Genomic DNA, 26,665 nt, shown 5'->3' on the forward strand with positions numbered 1-26,665 from the left:
TTTAATTTGGTGTTTTAAAGGGTTATGAACTAACAAACGGCAAAAGTAAAATAGTGAACATTTTCTATGGGAGTAGTGATTTGTTAAGGTGGTTTAAATAAGTGTTTTGCTGCCGCCCTCATCCACAGCAGTACATTGCTTGTCGTCCTGTCTGCTTGTCTAAACTGGGGGCATGCCGTCCACCCTCTACCGTAGGTAATACACTGATTATGGATAAGTAGGCTGCCTAATACATCCCCACAAAAAGAATCCAAACCATCCATTTAATGCCCCGGTTCTCCATGTGTAGTGCCCTCGAACCAAACAAGTGTTCAGCATCCATCTGTACGGATCTGATCTTATTTGTTTGGATGGAGAACAAAGGCACTGGGGTGTTATATCCTGCCCAGACATAATGCCATCAAGACTCTGAGGCCTGGGCCCCTCTCTCCCCCCTTTCATGACCCTATCAAAATGAAAGCATTAAAATGCCAATCTTAAAGATGTTATGAGGAGTCTCTCTGAGTATTAAAAAAGCTGCTCCTCACTCCCTGGTTGGACAGGCTTTTAAAATAAAAAAATGTTTCTAATTCCAGTAGTTCCTTATTTGACAATTACTTCAATCACTGGCTCCACTGAATGCTGGAATTCCTCGTAGTGAGCCGCTTTCGTGAACAGAGCCTATTACACATTCCTCATTGCGTAAGTCTCGCTGAAGTTATACAACCACACAAGGCAGCAGGTGACTGAAAAAAAGGTTTAATTTCTTCAGAAACATTCAGCAACTACTTAGTCTGTATTTTCCTTAGCATGAACCTGAATCAAAACCTTTCAGACTAAAGATAATGCAATAATGAGTTGCCACCTGCAGACATGTGGGGGTGGTGCTTTGCTCTAGATAGGAGGGTTTTTTCTTTACAGTAAAACACCCAGACAAATGCTTCAAAGATCACAGCCCCCCCATCCTCCTCCGCATGGACAGAGTGAATAACTAACAGAACTTGCGCAGACCGGGGTGATGAATACTCGAATACACTTGAGTGTTTAATGTGTTTCTGTAAACACCAGTTGCACTCCCAGAGAGCTGTATACACCTTGACCTTCCTCTCTTTTCTGCCCACTATAAGCCCCTCCAGCCACCCCACTCCTCCTCCTTCTCCTCCTCCTCCTCCTCCTCTACCACCACCACTCATATCTCCTTCATTCCTGCCAATGCCAAAGCTCAACTCTGCCCTGAGGCCAAATCCACTGCTCTTCACTGTCCAAATCCCTCTGCCATGTGAGTGAAATAACAACAAGGGCCTGAATATAGCACGGGAGCTGCCCTTCTCTCTCTCTTTTGCCATCAACAATCATGCCTCCTCTCTCCTGCCCACTCTACATCCAACATTTGTACGTGTTTTTCCATTTAAAGATGTCCTATTCCCTCTGTTGTTTTATGCTTATTAAGTATCTCATTAGATTTATACATGCTGTTTGCAGGTTAAAAACATTCCAATGGGATTCCCCCAGTTATTAATGAATCTCTGCAGGATGAGAGACGAACTGCAACCCTGATGAGGTATTAATCATTGCTTACAGCACCACGTGAAACACCACCCAGCCTAATAAATCTAGTGACAGTAGTGGTGAGCTTAGCTGCTGCATACTCCACGCATCTCTCTTCTTGTTTATCCCTCCTTGCCCCCTCCCTCTCTCACCATAAATCTCTCATTCACAAATAGAGGCCAAAAGAGGCTCAGCTGATGTGATGAGATTATTATTTTTTTCTGATTACAAATCAACCTCAGTTTAGATAGCGAGGGGAAAAAAAAAAACACAGCCACTCCCCCGCTCTATTACATCCTCTTTCCTCTCCTCCCCCATTTGCTCGGGCCCCTCCCCTCTCTCCTTATATCTCCACCTTCTTTTTGGACCTTAGTCCCTCCCCTCTACCTCCACCCACTTCTCTCCCTCACAGCCACATCTAAGGACGTGCTTCATTCACTCTAGCTGCACAGGTTGTAAAGGAAGGAGAGAAAAGAGTGAAGAGAGGGAGAACAGGAGAGGGACAGGAGAATTTTAGCTAACTGCTGGAGAGAGGGGAGAAGAGGACAGGAGGTAAAAAAAGAGAGGCTTAGTGTTCAGTTTGTCTAAGAGAAGACGGTAGTCAGGGTGTGAAGGGGTGAAGCAGGAGAGAGAAGTCTTAAGGAGTGAGGATACCCAGCAACAGGAGGTTCTTCCAGAGAGGTTAAAGTGATCTTCAGCAGCAACCCCTCCTCACCTCTGGGAGTCAAACCACCAGGATCCAGAGCCAATGGAGCCCTCTGTGTCGACCGAGGGGGAGCCCAAGGAGAGGAAGAAGATCCAGTTTGCTATGGCGTCCGAGGTCGAGGGGGAGCCCAGGGAGAGGAAGAAGATCCAGTTTGCTATGCCATCTGAGGTCGAGGAGGAGCCGAGGGAGAGGAAGAAGATCCAGTTTGCTATGCAAGCCTCTGTGCCCACCAATCTGGACCCTCGGCAAGTGGAGATGGTGAGCAGCGCGGTGGTCAGATTGGGGTTTTACCCAAGGAACAATCAGTTCTGTGTTTCTGAGGATTCTGTTTTAGATTTGAGCTCTGACTTGGCCTGTGTCTGTCTTCAAGTGTTTAACAGCTGAGTTTCTCACTTCCCCTCTGCCTTCCACCCTGTCATTCAAAACATTGTTTAGATATGAAGCTATAAGTTGCTCATGCAGGGCCAGGTTTGCTGGGTCTGTCTGCCACATGTTTGAGAAATTATGATGACATTTCCCTCTCATGGTTTCCTCATGAGACTGGTGCCTTGCTGTCTCATCTTGACCTGTTTAACAATGCAACATTGAAAGTCATTATCTTGCGCATGCAGCTCTTTTGTAACAGAACAGCATCAACAAGCCCTTGACATTTTGCTGGTCACATAGCTGCCACTGTTAATAATTACTTTATTTTGTCTTTGGCTGCTGTCACTCCCTCTGTTTGTTAGCGACCTCTCTCATCCGAGCTTTTGTTAGTACAACCATTCGCCACAGAGACGTCTTATGACTGACTAAGCGGCGGCTGTTTCATTCTGTTGAATTATCATTTTTGACAGGACAGCTCTGATCTTTCTTTTTTGGCTCCAGTGCCGGTGGCTCTTATTTTAGAGCAGGGGAAAGTGGGACAAAGTACTGTTTTGTGCCGAGGTCGAGGTCAATGGCTCATCCCTCCAGAGAGCTCACGGAGGGTTGGGGAAGCAAAAGAGAAAGATGTGCTTTATGAAGGAAGGCAGAGAGAGAAAGACACACATCCTTATCTCTAGGTTATCTCTGGGGTTAGCTCCCTCAGTAACTGCCCTTGTTTCACAGCTTGCATTAAAAAGGCTTTTGATGAACTAGAGTGGCCTGAAACAATGCTCCATATCGTTTGTGAGAAAGTGTGATAATTGCACTTTTTCGAAGCAAATCTTTTTTTTTTTCTTGAATGTAACTTTCTTGCCACACACTAGCATTCAAGGTAATTCTTCAACACAAGTCGTCTCCTCTCACCTCCTCTTTTGAAACGATAATGCTGAGTTATAGACTGAGTGACTTGCTAAAATGGAAATGTTTTGCAACACTTCACAAGACTTCCACTCACATTTACAGAAAAACACTTGCTCTCCTCCTCCTCCTCCTCCTCCCCCTCTATAGCTCTCATGTCTGTCATCTCACTCTGATCCCTATCATCTCTTCCAAGAAGCCACAGGATATCAATCTACCATATGTGAGCTTCATATATAAAAAAATGTATTTCACTTCCTCCTGTTTTGGGGAGGTCCTTATTACTCAATCACCTTATGGTCAAACAGTGATCATCTATATTTAGGCTCATTGGCTGGCTCTCGTCTCATCTCGGCCATTACCTTCAGATAGGCTGTTTGTTTGTTCTGTATCAGCTTCTTTTCGGGAAACACGTTTATTCAGGTTAAGTAGATGTTTCAAAAACAAAAGAAGTTTGCTGTTGACTCTACGTTGAGGTAGTTTGCATGTGAATGTGTGTGCAGGTGGATGAATGCTTATTGTTACAACAAAGCGATAAATGGGCTGAAGGGGAGTATGGGAAACCGAAGGGCAGGAGGATGTGTTTATGTATGCTTTAAAGGAGATAGTATCTACACGGGCCTGACTGGAGTCTCCAGGGACGCGTGGGTGGGCAGGAGTAACAATTAACAACACTCCTTTCATTCTCTTCTCCTCCCACAGCAATTACTGTCGCCCACAAGTCCGTCTTTACTAATGAGTGGCAGTGGCTTTTCCCTTCTTCCCAACTTGTTACGCAACCGGTACCTCCTTACTCTTCTTTTCGGTGGCATTTTAACCCCAAAACCTTTATCGTCTGAAATGCCGTTGCGTCGTTACTATGGAGACAGGATGCACAACTATGTCACCCAACACTCCCCCACAGTTAGCATCTAAAAGGTCAACTTTAATGGACAGCTCTGACTGTCTGATAGGCTGTGTACATAGGTGCTGTTTCATGTTTGTGGATATATATGTGAGAATGCTCTTTGATGGTTTGGTGTTAATGTGAGAGACACTTCAAACCTCCCACTTGGTGAAATATTGCACACCGTGGGAGAAAACAGCAGCTATTTGTACATGCCTCAAAGATGTGAGATCGTTTCACCTGATGTTTACTCCAGAGGAATAAAGAGTGACGCTTGTTTTTGTTTCACCTTGTGAGTCTGTGTCACCATGACATAATGTTTGTGTCTGTGTGAGGATTTTGTCGCTGTAATAACTACAGTCACAAAACTTTACTCGTGAGATCAAAATGAAAGTTGAGTTTGAATTTAGGTGTGATCTGAGCAAGAGAAGTAGGCCCTCGCAGTCACGAAACTTTACAGGTGTGTAGTCGGTATTGCCGCTGGTGTGATTCAGTGGCAAGATGATCTCTAGTCTACTTTGTCTGCAAGGTCTACCATCAAAAGACAAAAAATAACAGAAACACTTTTTGTGACATGCCTCCATGGTGAGCGAAGAATAAAAAAAAAGAACAAAAACTTAAATAAATAAAACACCTCCGCATAAACGCTCCTTAGCAAAACTGCAGGACTGCATAAATAAGAATTGTATTATACTGCAAGAGAGAGATGTTTTTGAAATTCAAGGCGCCGCTCGGTGAGGGATCGATATACAAATGGTCGTTTTGCAGATGAAGTATTCCTCAGTGGGTTCTGTGCATTGTCCAAGACAACCTGAGTTGAATCAAATTGGGACACAAGTGAAGTCTTCTAACTCCACTGAGATTTTTTCCACTCCTTCTATGAAGTAAAGTTAAAGATCTTCTATCAAGGCCTCACTTGACCAGAGTTTTTCATGAACACATTCATCATCATAACATTTCCTCTCTTGTTTTGCATCTATATCTGCAGTTATGTTCTGCTCTCCCATCTTCTTGAAATCCTCCCAGAACAAACCATTTTTCCACACTTTTTAGTAATCTTTGAGGGATCATGAACAAAGTTGTGGTATTCTGCAACAAAACGGAGAAGGCACATGGCTGTGTTTACCATTCCTACCCCCGCTCCACACACACCCAACAATCCTACGAGCTTCTGTCGTTCAAACGATTTAGGGTAATGTGCAACATTGACAGAGATTAGGGTCATGGTGCAGAACAGACGCTGCATCCCTGATTCCCTCCAAGTCTGCATCCATGGGGACTCAACCAGCAGACAACTCTCTATGTTTCTCCTCTCTCAACTTAATCTGGTCAGCTCTTGTTGATCCTTTGAATTGACAGGAAATTTGGTATATCAAAGGGCATGTCAAAGGGCAGGAAAGGGCATGAGTCCAAAACCTTTCAATGGCAAACACTTTCACATTCATTTATATTAAACCATAAACCATAAGGGGTTATGGAGGAATAATGGCCACTCACTCTCCCCTCCTCACTCTATCCTCCATCCTCCCCAGTCTAGTCTCTAGGTTAAACATCAAACAGCGACCTTTGATGCAGCATGCGTTTGTGGGTAAACATTAGCAGACTGGGGGACTGTCAACATGCACTTCCAAAAAAGAACATCATGTTGGATTGCACAAAGCATGCTGGGACTGAGGGTATAGTGATCTTTCCCTTACATGTGTCAGGAATTTCACCGTAGTGGTGTGACTCAGTTTGTCCGATGGAGTGATCCGTTGGATTTATGAAAATTCCTTTACATGTTCTTTTCAAAGTTGCGTGCCCAGAGCTGTTTGTCTGTGTTTATAGTAGCAAAAACTAATTAGGAAAGTAATTATTTCAAATAAGATGAATGGCTTTGCTGGAAACCACAGGTTGTAGTTACAGTTTGGACACAGTCAATGGACCTCTGTCTTCTGAGGGCTTCGTACGTGTTGGTTCCTCCCTTTTTGACAGTCCATGCATTTTGATTAGTTAATGACTCGACAGAAACATTTTCATGTCCTGTACCTGTTGACAGAAGTTTAGCACAAAGTCTCCTTTCATGCATGTCCTTTTTTCCATTTTAATTTAGCAGCGGAGCCTATGTGCACAAAAGCCTGTTCATTCTATTGAATTATTGTACATGTTGTCCTAATGATTATATTAACTAAACAATCTATCATCCTGTGTTGGCTCCTATGCGCACAGACGTGTGGAATGTGTAAACAGTTAATAAAACAAAAATATTGAGCAAGGGTAGAGTGATTTGCAGCCTGATGACACTGTACACAGTGAGTTGAAAATGCACTGTCAAGAAGCTGACGGAGGCCTGCAATGCTGCAACACCAACCCCTTTGCCTTTTACGTTATGGTCAACAAATCCTCTGTTGCCAGTTGGTGTCATTATCCCACTCACTTGTCGCTTCAGGGATCAGCGTTAATCAAAGCAAGTCAGGAAGTAGTCAGGACATGAAGAGATACAGGCCCCTAAAGTGCAATCATTCATCTCTAACTGCACATCCAAATATTTTTTTTCTTCATCTGGGACAGTGCATAAGGGCACAGATTTCCTTTCAACATTGGGGGTGGACACATATTTAGTGGGGCGTCAAACGCTTAATTTCCTGTGTTCAGGTTGATTTTTATGCAATTTATTATTTTCAATTTATGGTGGGAAATATCACTCACTCACGCACTCACCCACTCGTCTTCAACCACTTATCTGGGGTCAGGTCGCGGGGGCAGCAGCTCTAGCAGGGGACCCCAAACTTCCCTTTCCCTGGCAATAGCAACAACGTCAGCTAACATATCTGTGATGTGGATTAGAGAGGCATCAGTGGCTCAGCATGGAGAGAAAATGGGAGGTAGGGGATAAGGATTGGACAGGATCAGAAGCTTTTAAAATGTTGTCAAACATCAGTATGTTCATTGTGACTATGTCACCCTGAGCTGCCCCCTTTTGAGCTGCCTTCCTCCCTCCTGATTTTACTTTCCGTGTCAGGAGCTGGAGCCCCTTTCTCTCACCAAGGAGCCACAGCATGGTCAGAACTGATGTAGGCATATCGAGAGGAGCACTGAGGTGTGACTCAAAACAAATGGGATTGGTCTTGATCGCTGTTTCATCAACACACAGAAGTCACGGCATTATGTTATTGCTGCTGTGCCTGTTGTAATCTCTGATTTTCATCACTTCTTTCCCCCCTGTTTGTCTGCCTGCAAATTAATGAGCTTACACAGCGGCACATGTCCCAAAGCAGTAACAAGGTTGTGCACAATAATTACAGTAACACATGGTTTGTCGTCCAGAGACACAAAAAATATACTTGGAATGGACACAATCAGATGATAAATTCAACTAAATGCTAACAAATCTTGATTACAATCCTAAGTGATGTCGAAATTTTACACTTAGGCGTGTAACATGCCTTTTGCATCCCAGCAATGATCTGCATAGCAACCATCTTTTGTTCACGTATAACCTGTGGGTACATGTGACGTTGCAGATGAGTAACTATAGCTACTCTGTCCTTTGTTTGTACCTGCCTGTTGACCTCTGGAACTGGTCTTTGTCAGCTGCATAATGCAACACCTCTAAATTTGAGTGCATGAACAGTAAAAAACAGACTGGTCCTGTGTTTGCAGCCAGATTGTTAGAAGTGCCATCGTCTCTTTGAAAGCTTTGATTGGCATCTCCCTTGTTTTTGCCTCGCTCTGTGTGTCGCTCCAGTGTGTGCTGTGACCTGGCAGGTGGCTGCCTGTCACTCATCAGACATTGGCACATTATCTCCATTGTGTTGTTATGGTAAACCTTTCTTCCAACAGTCTCTGGAACAACAAGCCTAACTGCTACCAGTAGCTGATTACGTAAATACTGGGGGTTATTGTGAGACAGAAAAGGGGGGGGGGGGGTGGTCTGAGTGTGATATCATTGTGCCAGTGGGTGCAGCGTAATTGCATTTCCTTTTCTGGGGGTCATTAGAGAGCCCCTCCAGATGATATCTCCAGCCCATCTGTTTATTCAATTAGCCAGTGGTGGGGCCAAGGGTCACCGCAAGAGTGTTACGTGAATGCCTCTCTGACTTATGGGAATCCAATGATGAAGTTAATTTAAATAGGAATGAGCACACTGTGCATATCTGTTAGACCTCGGACCTCACTGAGCTGCAGTCGGGGGTTGTAGTTTGTGGAGCTACGTCCTTGACCCTCTTTGAAACAGCTGGAAACTCGACAAGTGGGGGCTATTCAGTGAAGCCTTGTTGAAGCTGCTTGGCTGCACTGTCTGTTAGCGATGACTGAGTATAGCCTCAATACGTCTGACAGAGCTGTTTGTCACATGATATATCTGATCACTGGCCTTTGGTTGTGTTTTGTCAGGCTTATGGAAACACTCATCTGCCAGCTTTGTCAGGAAGGGGTAGGGTGGGCTGTAATTAAGGTTAACAGCCAATAGTCTGTCCAATCCTTTAGGCAAAACCTAAAAATAAATAATTACTAAAAGTCCAGTGTGGTTATGCTCACAAACAAAAACAGCAGGCAGAGATGATGATATCAATTATACATGCTGATATTTTGCATGTTCGAGCTCAAAAACAGTCGGGTGTGTTATCTTTTTTCCTCACTCCAACAAAATCTAAATATACAAATACAGATAAAACACCTCTTTCAGCTTACAAGGTTGATATAATTGTGTTCCTTCACTTACAATTTATTTGTCAAGCACTTGAAAATGTGCAAACAAAAAAGAATACTCAGCTACCACTGAGAGGGATCATTTTTCAACGTATTGTATTGAACTCACTGTGCGATTGCACTTAGAGCACCACATGGGGTTCTGGCACTTCATTTTTAAAAAGCTCACTGGGAGGGGGGCACGGCCCAAAGAAGAAGGGCGTAATAACATCAGGTCTTTATTTAATTGAGTTGCTCTTAGGAGCTCAAACCAGCCAAAAGATCACGACAGCCAAGGAATAAAACTGCAGTAGAGCCTCTCACACCCAGATATGGTCTCAAGAGGAGAGAGAGGGAACTTTGAATTCAGTAGATGAGGTTTGTAAGGCCTCAGAGGGGACCTTTTTAAGACAGACAGAAATTGTTGTGTTGGCGCATGGAGTTCATTTTCTACAATTAAAAAAATGCTGTAAAGAATTACAGGGATTCACACACAAGGCCAACATAGAGTGCTGCAAGGAAATCGTGTTTTTGTAGGCTGACCTGGAGGTTAGCATCGCCCTGCTTCCTTCGACAAAAAGCCAATTGGATTTTGGACTACTGCAGAAAGTGGAGAACAAAAAAACATATGATGCATACATGTTTTGTTCAGCAGGATAATTTTCACTCTTTTGAGGCATAAATGCAATAGGCAGAAGTAAAAAAGATTGGCTATAAGGGGACTACATCACCTACTACCTTCTCTTGTACGGCGTGATGACATCTGTCGTCTCATTTAGCCACTTACTAGAAACTACCTTTTTAAAAAGACACCTACAAATTTCACAAGTGGGGTATTTACATGACATGAATGAATGGACTATATGAAATTAATTTCTTAAGCATATGTTAACCACAGACCTTATTTCAGTCATCTGACCAAAAACTCTTTCAAAAACTTTGAGACGAGGGAACAGGATGTGCAAAAATGCTAACTCATTTCCTGGTTTCAGGACTCATTCCGACAGCCCTCTATATCTTTACACAGATTCACTCCATATGCCTCCCCTTAGATTCTGGCTGAACATTAGGAGGATTTTCCGATTGGTGCACTGTATGCCATGCACATACACAAGTGCTTATTTCTGATTGATGTAGTGGCATGCGCTTGTAGGCAGATGCCATAGCTGCAAATCAATCTTGTACAAATCCATATCTATCTATTCTGAGCTGGATTACGGTTGGGCCTTGATAGAGAGAGTTAGAAATGCTTCATATGGATCTGAGTGATGCTCCAACCCCCTAGTTGACACACGCTGCTTAAACTGATGGCCCTGATGTACTGCAGTGCTACGGGACGCAGGAGATTTAACCTGACAGGGAAGGAGGTCTGAGGTGTGTTTCTCTGTGCACTGAGGCCAGATCTGCACAGCTGACTCCTCTGGAGATGCTCGAGTGTTAGCGCTGGTGTGGGGCACAGTTTCAGAGCCTTTCTGTCTCATCCCCACAGAGCCTCCAGGGACCGTCCGATCTAGTTTATGCTGTCCTACTGCTGCTGCTGCTGCTGCCGCTGCTGCTTTTTATAGGCCCGGCCACGAGAGCACCAGTTTAGAGCACAGCCTCTAGGGAGCAGACCCATATCAGCCAATCTGCACCAGGCTGCTACGCAATACTTTGCTTAGCCAACATGGACATACCTGTGCACACATACACTCACGTGCAAAGTCAACATTGACCAATGACTCATGTACCCCGCACAGCACAAAGTGAGGTATTGGAGTCCTTTATCAGAGTCCTTCCTTAGCCTCCTTGCCCCCAATAACACTTGACAGGCATATAAAAATACAACTCTTAGATAAAAAGATTTTTATCAATATGGCATGTATAAAAAATACCTCCAAAGGCTTTATGGAGGTTTAAAGAAAGCATCAACAAATCAATGAAAGTATCATAACTATCAAAGCACGACTGTTTGATAAAAATAATGGATCTTAAAGCTTCTCTATCACTTACACAATGCAGAGTCAGCCCATTGTTGAAATTAACTCATCAGCTTTATTTAAACTGATGCATTTCCATCGCTACAATCCATCAGCCAATGTTTGTATTGAGACTAAAGCTCTCTGTGAAACCTAAGGAGCTGCTGTCTCTCGAGGGAAGCCTGCAGGCATACACCTGTGGAGGCGCTGAAAGGCCACGGCTGAATCCTGCCTAGAGCCCCTTAGTGCAAGTCTGCTGCAGCTCGACTGATGTTGGTACAAAAACAATGACTGCCAGTGGAGGAGAGGGTTTGGGAGATTGGGGGCAGGGGGTTTAGAGAAGTGGATCAGGGAGGGGTAAAGGATAAAGCAGAGCAGGAGTAATCTCACACGCTGTGCCTTAGTGTTGGCGTAAATGACGAAGTCACATACATATTATATAACTACTGGAGAGTGGGATTGGTTTTAAGGCTGGAAAATTACTAGAGTCACTATGTGTGTTTATGTCATCTGGCATTGCCAATGTCATACAGTAGCACGTCACCGCCTCCACCACACTCAACATCACTTTATGTGTGTGCAAATGTGCCTAAACAAAGGACACAGGCACCAGTGTTTGCTTGCTACAAATGCTTTTATGTATGTTGACTCTGCGGTTTTACTGTCACATCATCTACTTCACAAGCTGTTTTACAATTTCCCTGGAAGATGGACTGCTGTCTTTATCCTGGTTTAGGAGGTCATGTCTTGGCATTTCACAAGACCACTATTTACATGATGACATTAGGAGGACCGTTATCTATATTTGCACACACACACACAAACACAAACACACGCACACACGCGCACACACACACACACACACACACACACACACACACACACACACACACACACACACACACACACACACACACACACACACACACACACACACACACACACACACACACACACACACACACACACACACACACACACACACACACACACACACACACACACACACACACACACACACACAGGATGTGAGCACCCATTCAGGTGAATAGATCATCAGATTTACAGATTATGCTTCTCAGTGACCTCAATTATCCCACACAATCATTTTACCTTCTATTTATCTCACCGGTTTATCTCCATCTGAAAAACTAAACGGGACTCTGTAGCTTTGAATTTTTTTTTTCCTGTTTTCATTCTGCAACTGTCTCTTTCAATGACACCATATTATATGTCATTGGGGGTCATGCAATGGACCTCAGGCAGTGTGAAAAATGGGAAATTCTGCTTTTGTTTCATAGCTTTCACAGAGACAGCAATGGTAGAGAAAGGTACAGGACATACATATTATATCATCACTTTGACAAGAATAATGAATCATAACCATTCCTCAAAACAGAACTAGACATGAAACAAGAGGTGTGACAGCTATTTTGTAGAACATTCAAAGTCAAGTTAAATGTAAAATGGGGAAGTGAGATTTTGTAATATGAAAAATTGACTTGATCAGGGTTGTAGTTAGTTATTCTTTCCATTATTGAGTAATTAATTCAGGGGTTTCCTGATTGTTCCGTCTATGAAATGTCAGCAAGAAGAAGCCAAGAACACCCGTTCTTGCAGTTAATGATCTTCAGACAAAATAGTGTATTTACTGTATTGATTGAGCCGATGATGTGATTAATCAAATCTGTTTACTTCACACAGAATGGAGTGAAGACCTGACAGTGGTGATCTGTGGACTCTCAGAACAACTGCTGACCTCGTGTGTCATTTTGCCTTTTGTTCATCATGTGTCCTGTGTACCTTACCCCTTGTACAGTACAATGGCCCTTTGACCTCACGACTTAAACTCACAGAATCAGCGGCTCCACCAAAATCAATACACTGATTAAATCTAAAATATAAAGTAAAAGCATCAGCTGATTTGACCACAGAGATGTGAGTGAGGTCTGGTTCGACTGCAGTGCATTACAGCATAAGAGGAAACTATCTTTTCTTGTCTTGAAATTACGAAAGAAACCCTTTATCACAACAACAGCACTAAAAAAAATTGCAAGCATGGGCGGACTTCTGTAGAAAATAGTACAAAATGTCCATTCTAGTTTCTCGCAGTTAAATTACCTCTTCAGATTCTGAAACTGAACGATATTCAGTTAACAATAGTATAAGACAGAGAAAAGCAGCAAATATTCACAATTGAGATAATATACCTTGTTTTTTTAGTGGGGCATTTGTGCTTAGAGGAGCTGTAATTAACATTCAGAGAATTAATATAACAGCAAACACATTTTTGCAGTCTGTTTTCATTCACTGTTCGTACATACAACTATAAAAAGTAATGAACTGTAGCTTTTGTGCAATCCACGTATTTATTACTGTTGAAATTGCTTCCGGAGCAAAGAAGAAAATCAGGTGGTGTTGTATAAGAGCGCTATACTTCATGAAGGGAGGCAACCGAGTCGTTTTGATGCCTAATCCTAACCCTCACCTTTTATTGCCTAAACTTAACTATCGTCGTCCACTTCCTCCATGTTTCATGGCATTAAATAGTCATATTTCGTAAGACATCACACAGATTGCTGATGAGAATAAGTTGAATATTTGCACTGTAAAGATATAGTTGTAATCTGAGCTCCACTGCTGTTTCTTTTGATAGACAGTCTGGCCGCACAGACTATGAAAAAACGTTGATATTTCACATATTGGGGTCTTGTATTGTATTGGGTTTGTATTTTTTTTTTAATTCTTTCATAGTACAGCTCCTTAAGAATGAATGTGGACTTCGGCATGGATTATTTCACCAGCAGAACCATCGGACTCGGGTCGCTTATACCTTCCTCACCATAAGCTTACAAATGTCTGCATGGAGAGACATAGAGGTCCAATCCAGTGGTGTTCCCAGTTTAATGGCTTTAAGGCCACAGGACTTGAGGCATAGGCTTGGTCATGGTAACATCTGGTGTCTGCTGTCTCCTGTGGGTCTCCGTGTGAGACACCTCAGGCTGCCCTGCAAGGCTGGTAGCAGGTGTCAGTCAGGCAGTGGCAGCAGGGTTCACAGCAGCATGTAGCCCCAGGCCTCCCACGACTTGACGGGGGAGAGGTGAGGAGCCCTGTGGATGTTCCCTGTTAGTAAAAAGAGAAAGAGAGAGGGAGGACAAGTCAGCACACAAAATGATAATAACCTGATCTCAGTAATCACGCATTATGGTGATGGAGAGGCGATGGGGGGGAGAAGTGGGGAAATGTCACCATCAAGGAATGAAGGATTGATGTGGAAGTCAACAGGATAGAGGAAGCAGAGGATCAAGTGAGATGTGGAAATTAGAGATAGACAGGGGGGACAGGACAGCGGGAAGTTGCGTGATGAGATTAAAATGTGTGTCTGGTGTCATAAATAAGGGTGAAATCCACGCTCGATTACACTGTGTTGTCGTGTTTGACAGCGGCAGCTTTCCACCACGCAGCCCAGCAAGCCTCTGCTTTGGCAACATGTGCCTCACTGCGATGACGCACACCTCGCTTAACAAGATGGAGGGGAACCGACCACAAACACGTCTCTCTTTATGGAGCAGTTTAACGCAAAATAGAGCCAGGCTACTTAGCTCTCTTCCTGTGATGTTATGTGGTGCCGTAAACAGCAGCCCCATGGGTTCATGCCATGGCCAAGGTTGGCTTGCTCCACAGAGGACACTTTTCAATACCTCGTTTGTCTAACCTGCCAAGTCCACTTAGCTGCACTTTTGTCACTCTCAGCACACTTTTTTTTTATCCAACATTTTTCCAAAAGGTAGTTTTATAGACGTCAGCAATTCTGAACAGTGGGAAAGTAAAGCTCTTCATGTAAATCTTTCTTTATGAAGCAAAGGCCTCACACATTCTGCTCAACATCGGGCCAGCAAAGGACCCCTAGAATACAGCCCCTACTCCCAGATGGACGTAAATTTATGAAAACCGGTAGGTATATATAACTACCCGATGTACAAAAAGCTTCTTGGAGCAATATCCTAAACTCAACAGGAAGTCGGCCATTTTCAAACGTCTGCATGTGTCACACTGTAACAAACTCCTGCAGATTTAACCCGACCGACTTCAAATGTGCCACCACAAACTTATCTTTTGAGTATCACACAGTCACTTCCTTTTTGCTGCAAAGGTGATTTGTAAAAAGTTTCTTCCTTTACGGTGAACAGATGCTGTTTTAAACTTGAATTTGTGTCACAGTGAAGAACGGAAACAAACTTCTCAAACCACTCCCGCAGCATATTCAAATATTCGCTGCTGTATTGTGGAATCCGACAATTTATTCATTTCTGATTAATCTGCCTACTATTTGTCTGATTCATTTGATTCATCATTTAGTTTATGAAATTGGAAAATAATAATAAAATGCTCATTAGAATTCACAAAGAGGCCAGAACAAAAAGATTTTAAAACTTTATAATGATACATTTTTTTGAGATACGCAGCAATTTGGCTTAAATAATTAATCACTTATTAAAAAAAATAGTTGCTGATTCATTTTCTGGATGCTTATATTTGTACTAAAATACAGCTAAATACACAACCTTTATCCCAGGCCTCATGCACAACTAGGTTAAGCTTGTTAATGTGCTCTAAACTTGTTAAGCCTCTTTTCAGCTCTTTTCAGGTGTGTATTTGATTCTTAAAAGATAAATTGTTGGTGGAGTATGACTTTAAAAGGACTAAACTGACTGACTATCAGTACAAGCAGTGTTGTTGTAAAAAGAGCTGTGACCCATCTCTGAGACCATAAAAAAGGGGGAAGCACACGTGAGGAATAAACTAAAAGGAAGGCCATTAAAATGAGCTAACAACGGATGCTGGCAGGAAGACATGCTTCCAGGTGAACTAGAATAATACAAAAAAAATTACCTGTACAGGAAATTAACTTGGTTTTGTGCCAGAGGACAGGGAGCCCGACAGATGACCAGGATTGGGCGTGTTTTAAGCAGAGACAGTGGCCAGCTGCCTTCAATTCCTTAACCACCTCCAGCTCCAACCAATCAGCAACACTGAAAAGCAAACACACACACCAGCAACAATACACACAAGCCCTGGGGAAGGCCCTGGGTGGGGCCGTCACAAGTCCTACAGGCAGGGCACGATATTGGCGAGCTGGAGGGTTACAGCTGGACATTTGTTCCTGTGAGGACAGTGAGTTCCCTGTATGGTGACTTATACAAGAGGGGAAGTGTAGATCTGCAGTCCGTCTGGCTGTCTGCTCTCAGACCGACAGCGACCTGGCTCCTGGGATCAGTGTGTGTGTTGCAGAGTGGGCAGTGGAGGCATGTGGGCTGATTGCTGGTGCTCATTTAGTCTAAAATCCTCTTTTCCATGGTCCCTCTGTTTGTGAGGGTGTGTATGACTGTACATGGTGCACTCAGGTGATCAAACAGACTGGTGTGTTCTGTAAAGAGGTCATTCAATTCAATTAAATCCTGTATCAAGAGCTTTAACATTTCTTAAATCCTGGATAATTTAAAACTTTATCATCAATTTAGCTTCTGTCCGACACAGCGTGCCTTTAACTGTATCTGTCTGGGAAATCAGAAGGTTGCATAACAGTCTTCCTCTGCTCTACTGACCGCAGTGGCATGTGCTCTGACCTGACCAGCATTGAGCGCTGAGACTTGTTGACCCATCAGCCAACTGGGCAGCAGCGCTGATGATGAAGTCAGCGAGGCCCCAGCATGCCCTTCAGCAGCATGAACTGTCAACAAGTTCCACTTGATGGATAAGGCATTATTAATAAAACCGAGTCGGACAGTTTAATTACTAATTTATTTATGGCTGCCCTTTATGTTTGTGTGTTTATTTACAGATCCGGCGCAGGAGGCCAACGCCTGCCACGCTGTTCAGAGTAGCCGACCAATCATCTCCTGACGATGATCAGTCCACCCATCAGGTAAAGGTGAAGCCGTGTCTGGGCCTTCTCATTCATCCTCCTCCACTGACACTTCTTTGATGATGTTATCTTCTGTCTGCTTCGTAAATATCAGTTCCAAACTGGTGTTTACTTTGTAAAGTTATAACTTTTAAAACCCTGACGGATCCTCTGAATTGTCCAATATCACTGACTCATGCTGTGTGGTGGTCGACCATTTTCAAGCTTAACAAACCTTTAACTCAAACATTTTAAATTCCCTGAGCTTGAAGGTTTTTTCCCGACCTGAGAAAGAAGCTGTTTGGCACACAATTGTTACTCTAGAGAGCTTCAATTGTTAAAGCATTAAATATGCCAGGCAGCGGTGGCTGGTGGCTCAGTGGTTAGAGCAGTTGCCCCATGTAGAGAGCTGAAGGTCCTTGAGTCAGCGGCCACGGGTTCAACTCTGACCTCAGGCCCTTTGCTGCATGTCTCCCCCTCTCTCTCTAACCCCATTTCCTGTCTTCCCTGTATGATAAAGGCTTGAAAAAATGCCAAAAAAAGGTTTCTTGAAAAATATAACAGTAACAGTTTTGGGAAAAATGTTCACTCTGATGGATAAGTAATTTCTTTGCAAATACTGATGTTTCCAAACCTGTCCTTCATATATTTCATCACATGGCTGACAAACACAGGTAGTGACTATGCCATAGAAATAAATGGAGAATTAAAGAAGGAAGAAAAGAAGTTTGTTTGCTCTTTACTCACATGTATAAAGCAAATGCCGGGTGCTCTTGGAAAACAGTCAGATCGAGTCAGATAAACAGGAAGGCAATCCAAGCACTCGAGAGGAAGGAAATAATTAAAAAGCTTTTACTATAGTGGCTAAATTATTAAAACAGCCAACCTGCTGCCGCTATAATAAAGGCCTTTTTAATTATTTCCTTCCTCTGTGTCATTTTGGAGCGCCTGGATTGCCTTCCTGTTTATCTAAGAATTAAAGGTTTTAATTTCTTGGGTTTCAATATAGGCCTATCTCCTAATGTCAGCAACACTGTGTCTGAAATGTGCTCTATACTTAGATGGCCATACCTCGATGTCTTCTGTGAAGTTTTGGAGCAAAGGCATATGTTAACTTGCTGCATAAATATAAAAAATCTAATAGAAAATAAAAAGGGCCTTCACTTGCATGTTTGACCTCCACTGTGAGGATGCAGATTCTGACACAGTTTCTTTGCGCTCACATTTAGTGTACCTAATCTTCCTACAAAAAGGATTTTGTGACATCACAACTCAGTTGGAGCCAATCATGGTCCAGTATGCAACTTAGGGTATTTTCACGCCTGGCTTATTTGGAGCAGAAACTGAAGGCTTTCCCCCCAAAGTTCGGTTTGTTTTGTTATATATGAACATAGCAATCGCACTCTGATGTAGGACAAAACAAGAGGGCTGAGATCGACAACAAAGGTCTGGTCTCTGCTCACTTCAAGTCAATTCCTGGAGAGGTTCATTTGCAGTGTGACTGCAATCAACCCAGCAACAGAAACAACTTACTGTGGTTCTCACTCCAACACACACTTTCACATGTTTACAGAGGTTTACTGAAACCAAATGTTTGGCTAGAAGACCAAGAAGCTTGCAAAAATGGGCCGTGCGTTGACTTGGAGCAGCGATGAAGTAAAATGCTTTCTTTTTCCTGCGTAAAAAGAAGAGGGAAATCTGTCCTGAGACAAATTCTTCCTTTGAGATTTCTGACCAATGAATATGCTACTTTGGACCACTCTTGAACCTTTGCCTTGTGAGCACAAACAAACCAAGGGACATATGCAACAATTGTATAATTTTAGATATCCTGAACTAGAACAAAGCAAATGAGCTACATGTGTGAAAACACACAAGTGTGATATGGAAACTTGAAGTCTCCAGTGGTCAACAACGTAGTAGGAAATGTTTTGTATCCGGCAGTCAAACATCAACAATATTTTCATATCATAGATCCTGGATTTCTCAATGGGGGTGAAAGAGTAGACTGAACATTTTTTTCATAAAGCCATATGAGTTTCAGGAGTATTTTGTGTCCTAAAACATGTCTTAAAGAGATATTTACATGGAACATGGCCAATGTTTCTGTCTCTTTGTTCACAGTGGGTCGTAGGAGAGAATGGAGTGCTCAAACCAAAACGTGTCAATCCAAACGTGTATCAGCCTCCGTCACTCAGAGGTAGGTGTGAGCAGGACCGGTGCTACAGGTGGTGGTTGTGTGTTGTGATTCGTCCTTGTGTTTTAAGCCCTTTTTTGTTTTACCGTGCTTCGCTGCAGCCTATGTCCTCCCTGCTTTCCATGCTTCATGAAAGCAGACAAAATGCATGTGACAGATGGGTAGATGCATTAAAAGCCTTATTTCTTTTCTTTCGCTGCATGTGATCTATATGCAAAGGCATGTTTCCATGTGTGCGTGCGTGCGTGCGTGCGTGCGTGCGTGCGTGCGTGCGTGCGTGTGTGCGTGTGTGTGTGTGTGTGTGTGCGTGTGTGCGTGCGTGCGTGCGTGTGTGTGTGTGTGTGACAGATAGAGAGAAAGGGAGAAAGAGAGATTAGAGTGTGACAGCTGTGAGACACTGAGTGTGCGTCTAGGAAAGTCTGGATCATCCAGGATTAGTTAGTTGTGTGTACAGCTGTGACACACGCACGCACACACACACACACACATGGACATAAACACACACATAAAGGCAGGATCGAAATAAATACAAGAGCACAAACATGTACATTTTATTGTGTCTTGATGCATGTGGCTTCCTGCTTGTTGCATGTGGTCATTAAAGGAGCAAACACTTCATTTCAAGCTTCATTTAATGGGGATTTCTGAGCATGTTGAGTGTGGAGTGATGATATAATGAGTCAGGAAGCATCGTCTCTGCATCTGTCCTTCAACAGCTCCTACGCAGAGAGTGGAAGAGAGAGGTGCCTCCGAATAATTTCTCATTACACAACCCACCTTACGCTAGAATAAGTGATCTGCCTCAGTGCTGCATTGTGTATCCGAGGGTGCGAGAGAGAGAGAGAGAGAGGGGAGAGAGACAGAGAGAGAGAGAAGTCAAGGTGACCCGGTGGAAGTGAGAGGGGGAGTTTAGGTAATATCACAAAAGAGAGGGGAGTGTATAGGCAATGAGAGAGAAGAGTGTGAGTCAGCACTGCGAAGCGAGAGCGCTGAGGAGGCAGGCAGTGGAGGAAAGACGAGGGTGCAAACAAACAGATGGGAGAACTGGGTGAGAGACGGGATATAAAACAACAGCAGTGGCTAAAAAAAAAAAGCAGCGTGGGATATCGTTTTGCGGTTGCCTACCTTTCTGTCTCTCAGTGCATGTGTTTAATTGGCTTCCTGTCTGCCTGGCATGTATTCAAAAAACCCTGCGAGGCTTTATAAAAACTGACAGTGTTGAAGCGTGGTAAAACCAAAACAACATATCCCTCTATCCCTGTGTCCGTGTGTCCGTCTCCCTGTCTGTCTGTGTTTGTGTGTGCTGTGTTTACCTGTGTGTAGCTGTGCAGAAGATGGCCGAGGCACATATGAAGCACCTAGGTGTCTATCCCCCTATGGAAGACCCATGTGAAGGGGAGGAGGAGGAGGAGGACCACTGGCAGGGAGAGGAGGGAGAGGACATTTCTCCCACCAAAGATGCTGGTGAGAGAGAGGCTCTCTGCCAATTGGCTGGGAAGGAAACAGCAGCAATACTGCACACATCGGCAGCAAGGACAACATTGTTGTTGTTGATTCAAAGACAAATAGACCATGTCAACAGAAGCGTATTTTCTGTTTACAGTGATTGAAGATCAGATAAATATTGTGATTATAAATTCCAGCACAGCTGCAATCTAGTTTAATAGGAGAAAAATACATTTAACTTAAATTCTACGGAAACCCAGACAGGCCAGTTAGATCTTTTTTTTGTTCTGGTGATCAATTTTTAAATGTGATCTCTGCTGTTTTCTCTCTTGTGTTTATGACTTAAGAGAAGGTGTGGGGGGAAAGTTTCGCCTGAATAATTTTGCACATTTTTGGCAGGGGATTTTTTTTTGTCAGGCTCATTTTTCAAAGCGTTTGTTGTTATAGTGTTCATTTTGGCCACAAGAGTGCACCACAACCACACTCCCATGCTGAGCAATGGCAATCAAGTCAATCTATCGATTTAGAGCATAGTGTAGTGTCGCACTCTTGTGGCCAAAATTAGTATTATAACGACAAATACTTCCAAAGTTCGGCATTAAAAAAAAATCACCTATTGTCCATAGATGAAAAAATAATTCCTGCAGAAAAAAATACCTGTTCTTAAGTCATAAACACAGCAGAGAAAATTATTAAGATAAAAAAAATATAATTTTCAATAGCCCTCAGGACTTCCGTACAAATCAAATATGGATTTGCAAAATATGCTATTTTACTTAAAGTTACTGGAAAACATACTTACAAAACATTGGTACTGAAAATGAACATCAGCATCAATATGGTGTAAGATTTTCGTAAGGTGTATTTTTCCTTCAGGTTTCTGTGAAAGGTTCAGTTTCCCCTTTATATTTATCCTGATTGTGTCTGCACTTCATGTAGTTTCAGAGTCCAGCACTGATGTGTCTCCCATCATTGATAATCCTCAATCAAGTTTGTATTTTAAAACTATAGAAAAACAAATTAATGTGCCAACAAAACAAGTAAAATAGTCACAGGGCAAGAAATACCCCAACTTTTAACCTGCTCTGAAATACTTTGCTCCCATAACAAATGTCATATAAACCCTATTTGTTCCCCGTCTACTGCCGTTTTCAGGGTAATGTAAGCTCCTCTGTGGGTCGACCTGCAGCACAGATGAAGCTCTGTGCATTGAGAGAAAGCCCCAGTGTAATAATAGCTCTCTGTCCGTCGCCCCGAATCTGTCAGAGACTAGACCGCGGCTGAATAAAGGCCTGGACACAACACCTTTACCAGTCAGAGAGGCCAGACAGCATTAATAAGCACACAGAGCAGCTGTTGTGATGATCCTGCTCTGTTATACATTCAGAGTATAAACTCAAAGTTTGATCTTGTTTGTAGTGCACAGATCTCAAGTTGAAGTGAACTTTTTTCTATATACACTCCGTAATTTTGTGGCATTTCGTTCAGAATTGTTGCTCTGTCAGTAACAGATGACGGTCTCTCTCAGTGAATCCCTTTGTACCCAAACGGGATGTTGAAAGATTCTGACTGCATGGGTCCTTTGATTACAGTTCATCTGCGTTTCCAGTCGGACGACACAGTTTGGGCTTGGCGTGTGTTATCACAAGTACAAGACAAATGAAAACAAGTTATTTAATCAGATAGCTGTTCGTCACGAGATCAATGTAAACTCACCAGAAACATGGATATTTTTATATAATATATAGTTACTGAGCCTGTTGTTGTGGGAATAAGACATGCCATCGATCTATGCACTCTGATGGCCATCGTTGACCCCATGACACACTTTGAATGACCGCTTCATTATAAAGAAGGAATGTAAATAGAAATATGTATATGAATGGCTAAATAAGATAAATACGTTTGGTTGTTAAGGAAAGGCATACATGATTAAATACAATTCATATTGTGTTTTCAAAACGCATTAGATACAAATAAATAAACACAAGGGGTAATCTAACGGGGAAATAAAAACATAGTGGAAATATTACAAAGGTAATTAAATACAGAAGCTAATTAAAACAGAACTATCAATGTATGTCACATTTTATCAAGTCATCAATGACATTTATTTTAAATATTATTTATTCTTTTATCGAGTCATTTATTTTTTTATTTTTAATATTGGCAGCTTCCGTCCTCCATATTAATAATGCATCACACCCTATGCTTCTCAATAAGCAGTTATAAATAGAGACAAACATCTTATATGTATACCATATTTTCAACCTTTGTCTTTATTAGGGCTGCAACTAAGTAAGTATATTCCTATTATTGTCTCAAATAGTCAATAATTGTCTATATTGTCTATAAAATGTCAGTGTCTGCAGTTGTCCAACACTCAAATATATTCAGTTTATTGTCAAAGAAGACTAAAAAACAGCAACATTCGGGCATTTTTGCCTTAAAAATTACTTAAATAAGAACTCACACCATATAATAATAACACACACACACACACACACACACACACACACACACACACACACACACACACACACACACACACACACACACACATACTCTACTGGGGAATTGTCATAGAGTGTGGGCTATTCCTACTCTGTAAAGTGTCCTGAGATAACTTTTGTAATGATTTGGCACTATAAATAAAATTTAATTGAATTGATACATCGTTATTAATGGTATCAATTACCCAAAAGCAAAACTCTGTGTCGTGGTTTTACTGCTTCTTCAGACATCACTCTTTGTCTCCTCAGATCACCAGGAGACGGGGACCACCGAGCAGCCAGACAAGTTTTCCAGCGTGAGAGAGACGCAGAGCCAAGCAGCACAGGAGGAAGAGGAGGAGGACGAAGAGGGAGAGAAGGAGGACAAAACCAAGGGAACGACAGCGGAGAACGGCCGGGGGAGTAACTGAGAGAGAGAATAAGTAAAAGAGAGAGGGAGAGAGAGGGGAGAGTGAAGGTGTTTTGTCAAATGGTTTAAATCTGAAGAGCTCAGCAGAGATGAGTTCAGGTGTGTGTGCGCTGTCTTGAGGATGTGAGGAGACGAGTGAGGACGAGAGCTGAATGAAAGATGCTTCCATGAGATCAAACATGAGCAAAGATCTCTGTTACTGCTTCACCTCTAAAAGATGGAGAGGATTAAAGAGAGGACAGAGAGGGGGTTTGTGTATGTTTGAGTATGAGCAGGTGAGGAATGATGTACTGACAGGGCAGGCTACAGACGCCACTTTGGGCCCCGATTGTCCCTTTGTTCATAATGAGAGTGGAGGGGTCAACAGGGTCAACATGACCAGTCCTCCCTCTACCTCTCTGCACAGAGCTAAATGTTCCTTTCGAGGTCTAGTGTGCAGGATTTAGTGGCATCTTGCAGTGAGGTTGCAGATCGCAACCAACTTAAACTTGCTAAGCACCAAAGTAGGAGAACTACGGTGGCCAACGCAAAAACCTGAATGTCTGTGGATAGAAACGACTCATTCCAAGTTAACAAACACACAACGATTTCTTATTTTCAGGTGATGATGCAATAAAGAAAACATACTTGTTAATATTATATTCCAGATCTGCTAATAAATCCCCCTAAATCCTACACACTTGACCTTTAAAGAGGGCAACAGTAACCATAATAATCACAACTTTTATAAACAAAGATTTTCTCTTATATGGCTCTTTCTAAAGTACCTGAAAGACTTTAAATGTGTGTATTCCACGTTATTTTGAAACAGCATCGCTCTGATTTGCAGCATATTCAATGTTTAGCCCTGTGATTAAATGTGCATACGCTGCCATAGTGTGGTAGAAAGTAGCACCAACAGGTTTAAAGTGATACTCCAGCTAATATCTAACTTGTATCAAGTACTCAAAAGTATGATCCTTAATACTTTTATAGAGTGAAATCCAGTTTTAATGCTTGTTTTGGGCAACATCTTTTCCGTTTATTCAGATTCTGTAATGGTTTCTCTATATAGCAGTTCTCATAGTTAGTGGTGAGGCCCTTCATCCTCATGAAGGACTGAAATAACCTAAAAACAAGGGTTTCAATTCAATTCAATTTCAATTCAATTTTATTGAGTAGTAGTAGTAGTAGTGTCAAATCATAACAAAAGTTATCTCAGGACACTTTACAGAGTAGGTAAAGACCACACTCTATGACTTTCATTCACAGGAAGCAATGCAGCATTTAAGGCTAAGTTACTGTTTTAATTTTATCTCATTAATACCTGTTTACTTTTCACTCCCTAAACACAGAATCAGAGCAAACTTACAATACAGAAATTGAACGGTTTATAACTTTAACCCCTTTGAAAGAGATGTGGTTAACGTTTAAAATTTTCAAGGAAAAAATAGAAAAGCACTTCTATTCTGCCCATCTTAAAAGCTTAATACTGTTTTCCAAAAAGTCAGTCTAGAGTCAGTGAATCTTTAATATAAATACTGATAATACTTTGGGTGGAGTATCATTTTACGTAAGACTCTATTGTCCACACATTTCATATTTGAGTATTCTTTAAAAAATGAATCTAAAGGGCAAAGCTACCTATAATTTGATTGAAATCCCCAAACGTTGCCTCCACGCATCACACATTTGAACTGGATTCATGTGACCTGACACCATGTTAAGAGATTTAAAAAATGATCATTTAAAATCCAACGCTGTTGACTCATTTGGGATTTCTCAGTGCTCACGGATTCCCTTTTATATGTTAACACTTTTCTATCGTCTTCTTTTTAATTGTATGTCATGGATCTGTTGTGAGAGCTATTTTTCTAATCTAATGTTCAGTGTGGCTCAGCTCTGTCCTGTTTCTACTGTTTATATCCGAGTCACAAGACACTGCGGTGACTGTATGACATTCACTTATTAGTCTCAATTTTGTTGTTCAACGACAATTTATACCTGTTTTTAGTCCGCATCTATCTAATGTTATTCACGGTTTAACTGAAGATACGGGATTTGATGCATAAGGTTTCCAGTTGTGCCACAGGATGAATTAATCTTGCTGTTTGTATCATCTAAGCTGCGGTTTGTATATAAAAAACTGTGTGAAACGTTGACCTCTGACCTGCCCAAATAGTGGGATGGTTGGGCGAGGCTCTGCAGCAGACGCTGTCCTCCCTCCTCCGCTCTCTGTCCACCTCCCCTCTCCACCCGGGTCAGAAGAAAAAACAACCATGGAAAGACGTGTATGAACTCTCATGCTTGTTCTGTCTTTATTTTTATTTTATTTTCCATTCTCTTGTTTTCTCAATGTGATGTGGTTGTTTTAAAGTGAGCGACAATATGATATCAAAATAAACTGTTTTTCCTTTTCTCCTTTAAATTGCTCTGTGCCTGTGTTTGTCCAAGGACATTTTTGATCAAGTCATACTCTATAAGGTCATATCAAGGTTCTACGAGAGCTGACCCACGAGTATAAAGCACATACACATCTACTTTTCTGTTGACAAACATGAGCATCCATGCTACCAGTCTCTGCAGACAAACTTAATCCACCCCTCCCCAAAAACGTCCAAAAGAAAGACGGACACAGGAGCTTTCAACACAGTTTACAACATTATCTGTTTATGAAGGTTAAGCGCTGTTTGTCACTGTGGCTGTAACCAAAGAATAAAACAGAAACACCACGACAAGAACAAGGACCTGCACTGGAAAGGTTCAACATTACACATCTGGAGAGAAAGGGAACATGCACATTTGCAGTCTTTTTTTTTTTCCTTTTTTTTTGGTAAATATTGAGTTTGGCCCACAACTTTGTCCCAGTTTTTAAATTTGGCCCACTGTGAATTGGAGTTTGACACCGCTGCTCTATAGCTCACTTTGTACTGCAAAAAAAAACAAACCCAAAACAATCCATTTATTTATTTATTTGCTATAACATATAGGTAAGATTTGTTGTGTGGGTTTATCACACTTGGTTTTGTTTTAATTCATTACTCATAACCAGGCCTTTCAGGTGTGGACCGAGAATATTGTCAAAAAACAACCTACTTGTCATTTTCAGATGTAGGGATGCAGAGAATGATCCCACGTGAAGCTATATTTAACGATTCCATCAGGTCTAAAAATGTCAGCAAAATATATGTTTTACCACCAAAATAGA

General features: G+C 42.1%; 1 protein-coding gene across 1 annotated transcript; it reads left to right on the forward strand.

Annotated features, from left to right (window-relative positions):
* Nucleotides 1-1,982: 1,982 nt before the first annotated feature.
* Nucleotides 1,983-25,879, forward strand: ppp1r1b (protein phosphatase 1, regulatory (inhibitor) subunit 1B). The gene is made up of 5 exons (XM_083931318.1): nt 1,983-2,491; nt 16,851-16,934; nt 19,038-19,113; nt 20,434-20,574; nt 23,319-25,879. The coding sequence occupies exons 1-5, from the start codon at nt 2,276-2,278 to the stop codon at nt 23,477-23,479; spliced, it is 678 nt and encodes a 225-aa protein (XP_083787444.1). The 5' UTR covers nt 1,983-2,275; the 3' UTR covers nt 23,480-25,879.
* Nucleotides 25,880-26,665: the final 786 nt, after the last annotated feature.

This window comes from Echiichthys vipera, assembly GCF_963691815.1.
Source record: "Echiichthys vipera genome assembly, chromosome: 17".
NCBI classification, from domain to species: domain Eukaryota; kingdom Metazoa; phylum Chordata; class Actinopteri; order Perciformes; family Trachinidae; genus Echiichthys; species Echiichthys vipera.

Bases quoted from the DNA above. Each gene is read 5' to 3' on its own strand.
- ppp1r1b (XM_083931318.1), top strand. From the start codon at position 2,276: ATGGAGCCCTCTGTGTCGACCGAGGGGGAGCCCAAGGAGAGGAAGAAG. The intron at 19,114-20,433 runs GTAGGTGTGAGC...ACCTGTGTGTAG, and splicing joins TCAGCCTCCGTCACTCAGAG to CTGTGCAGAAGATGGCCGAG. The intron at 20,575-23,318 runs GTGAGAGAGAGG...TTGTCTCCTCAG, and splicing joins TTCTCCCACCAAAGATGCTG to ATCACCAGGAGACGGGGACC.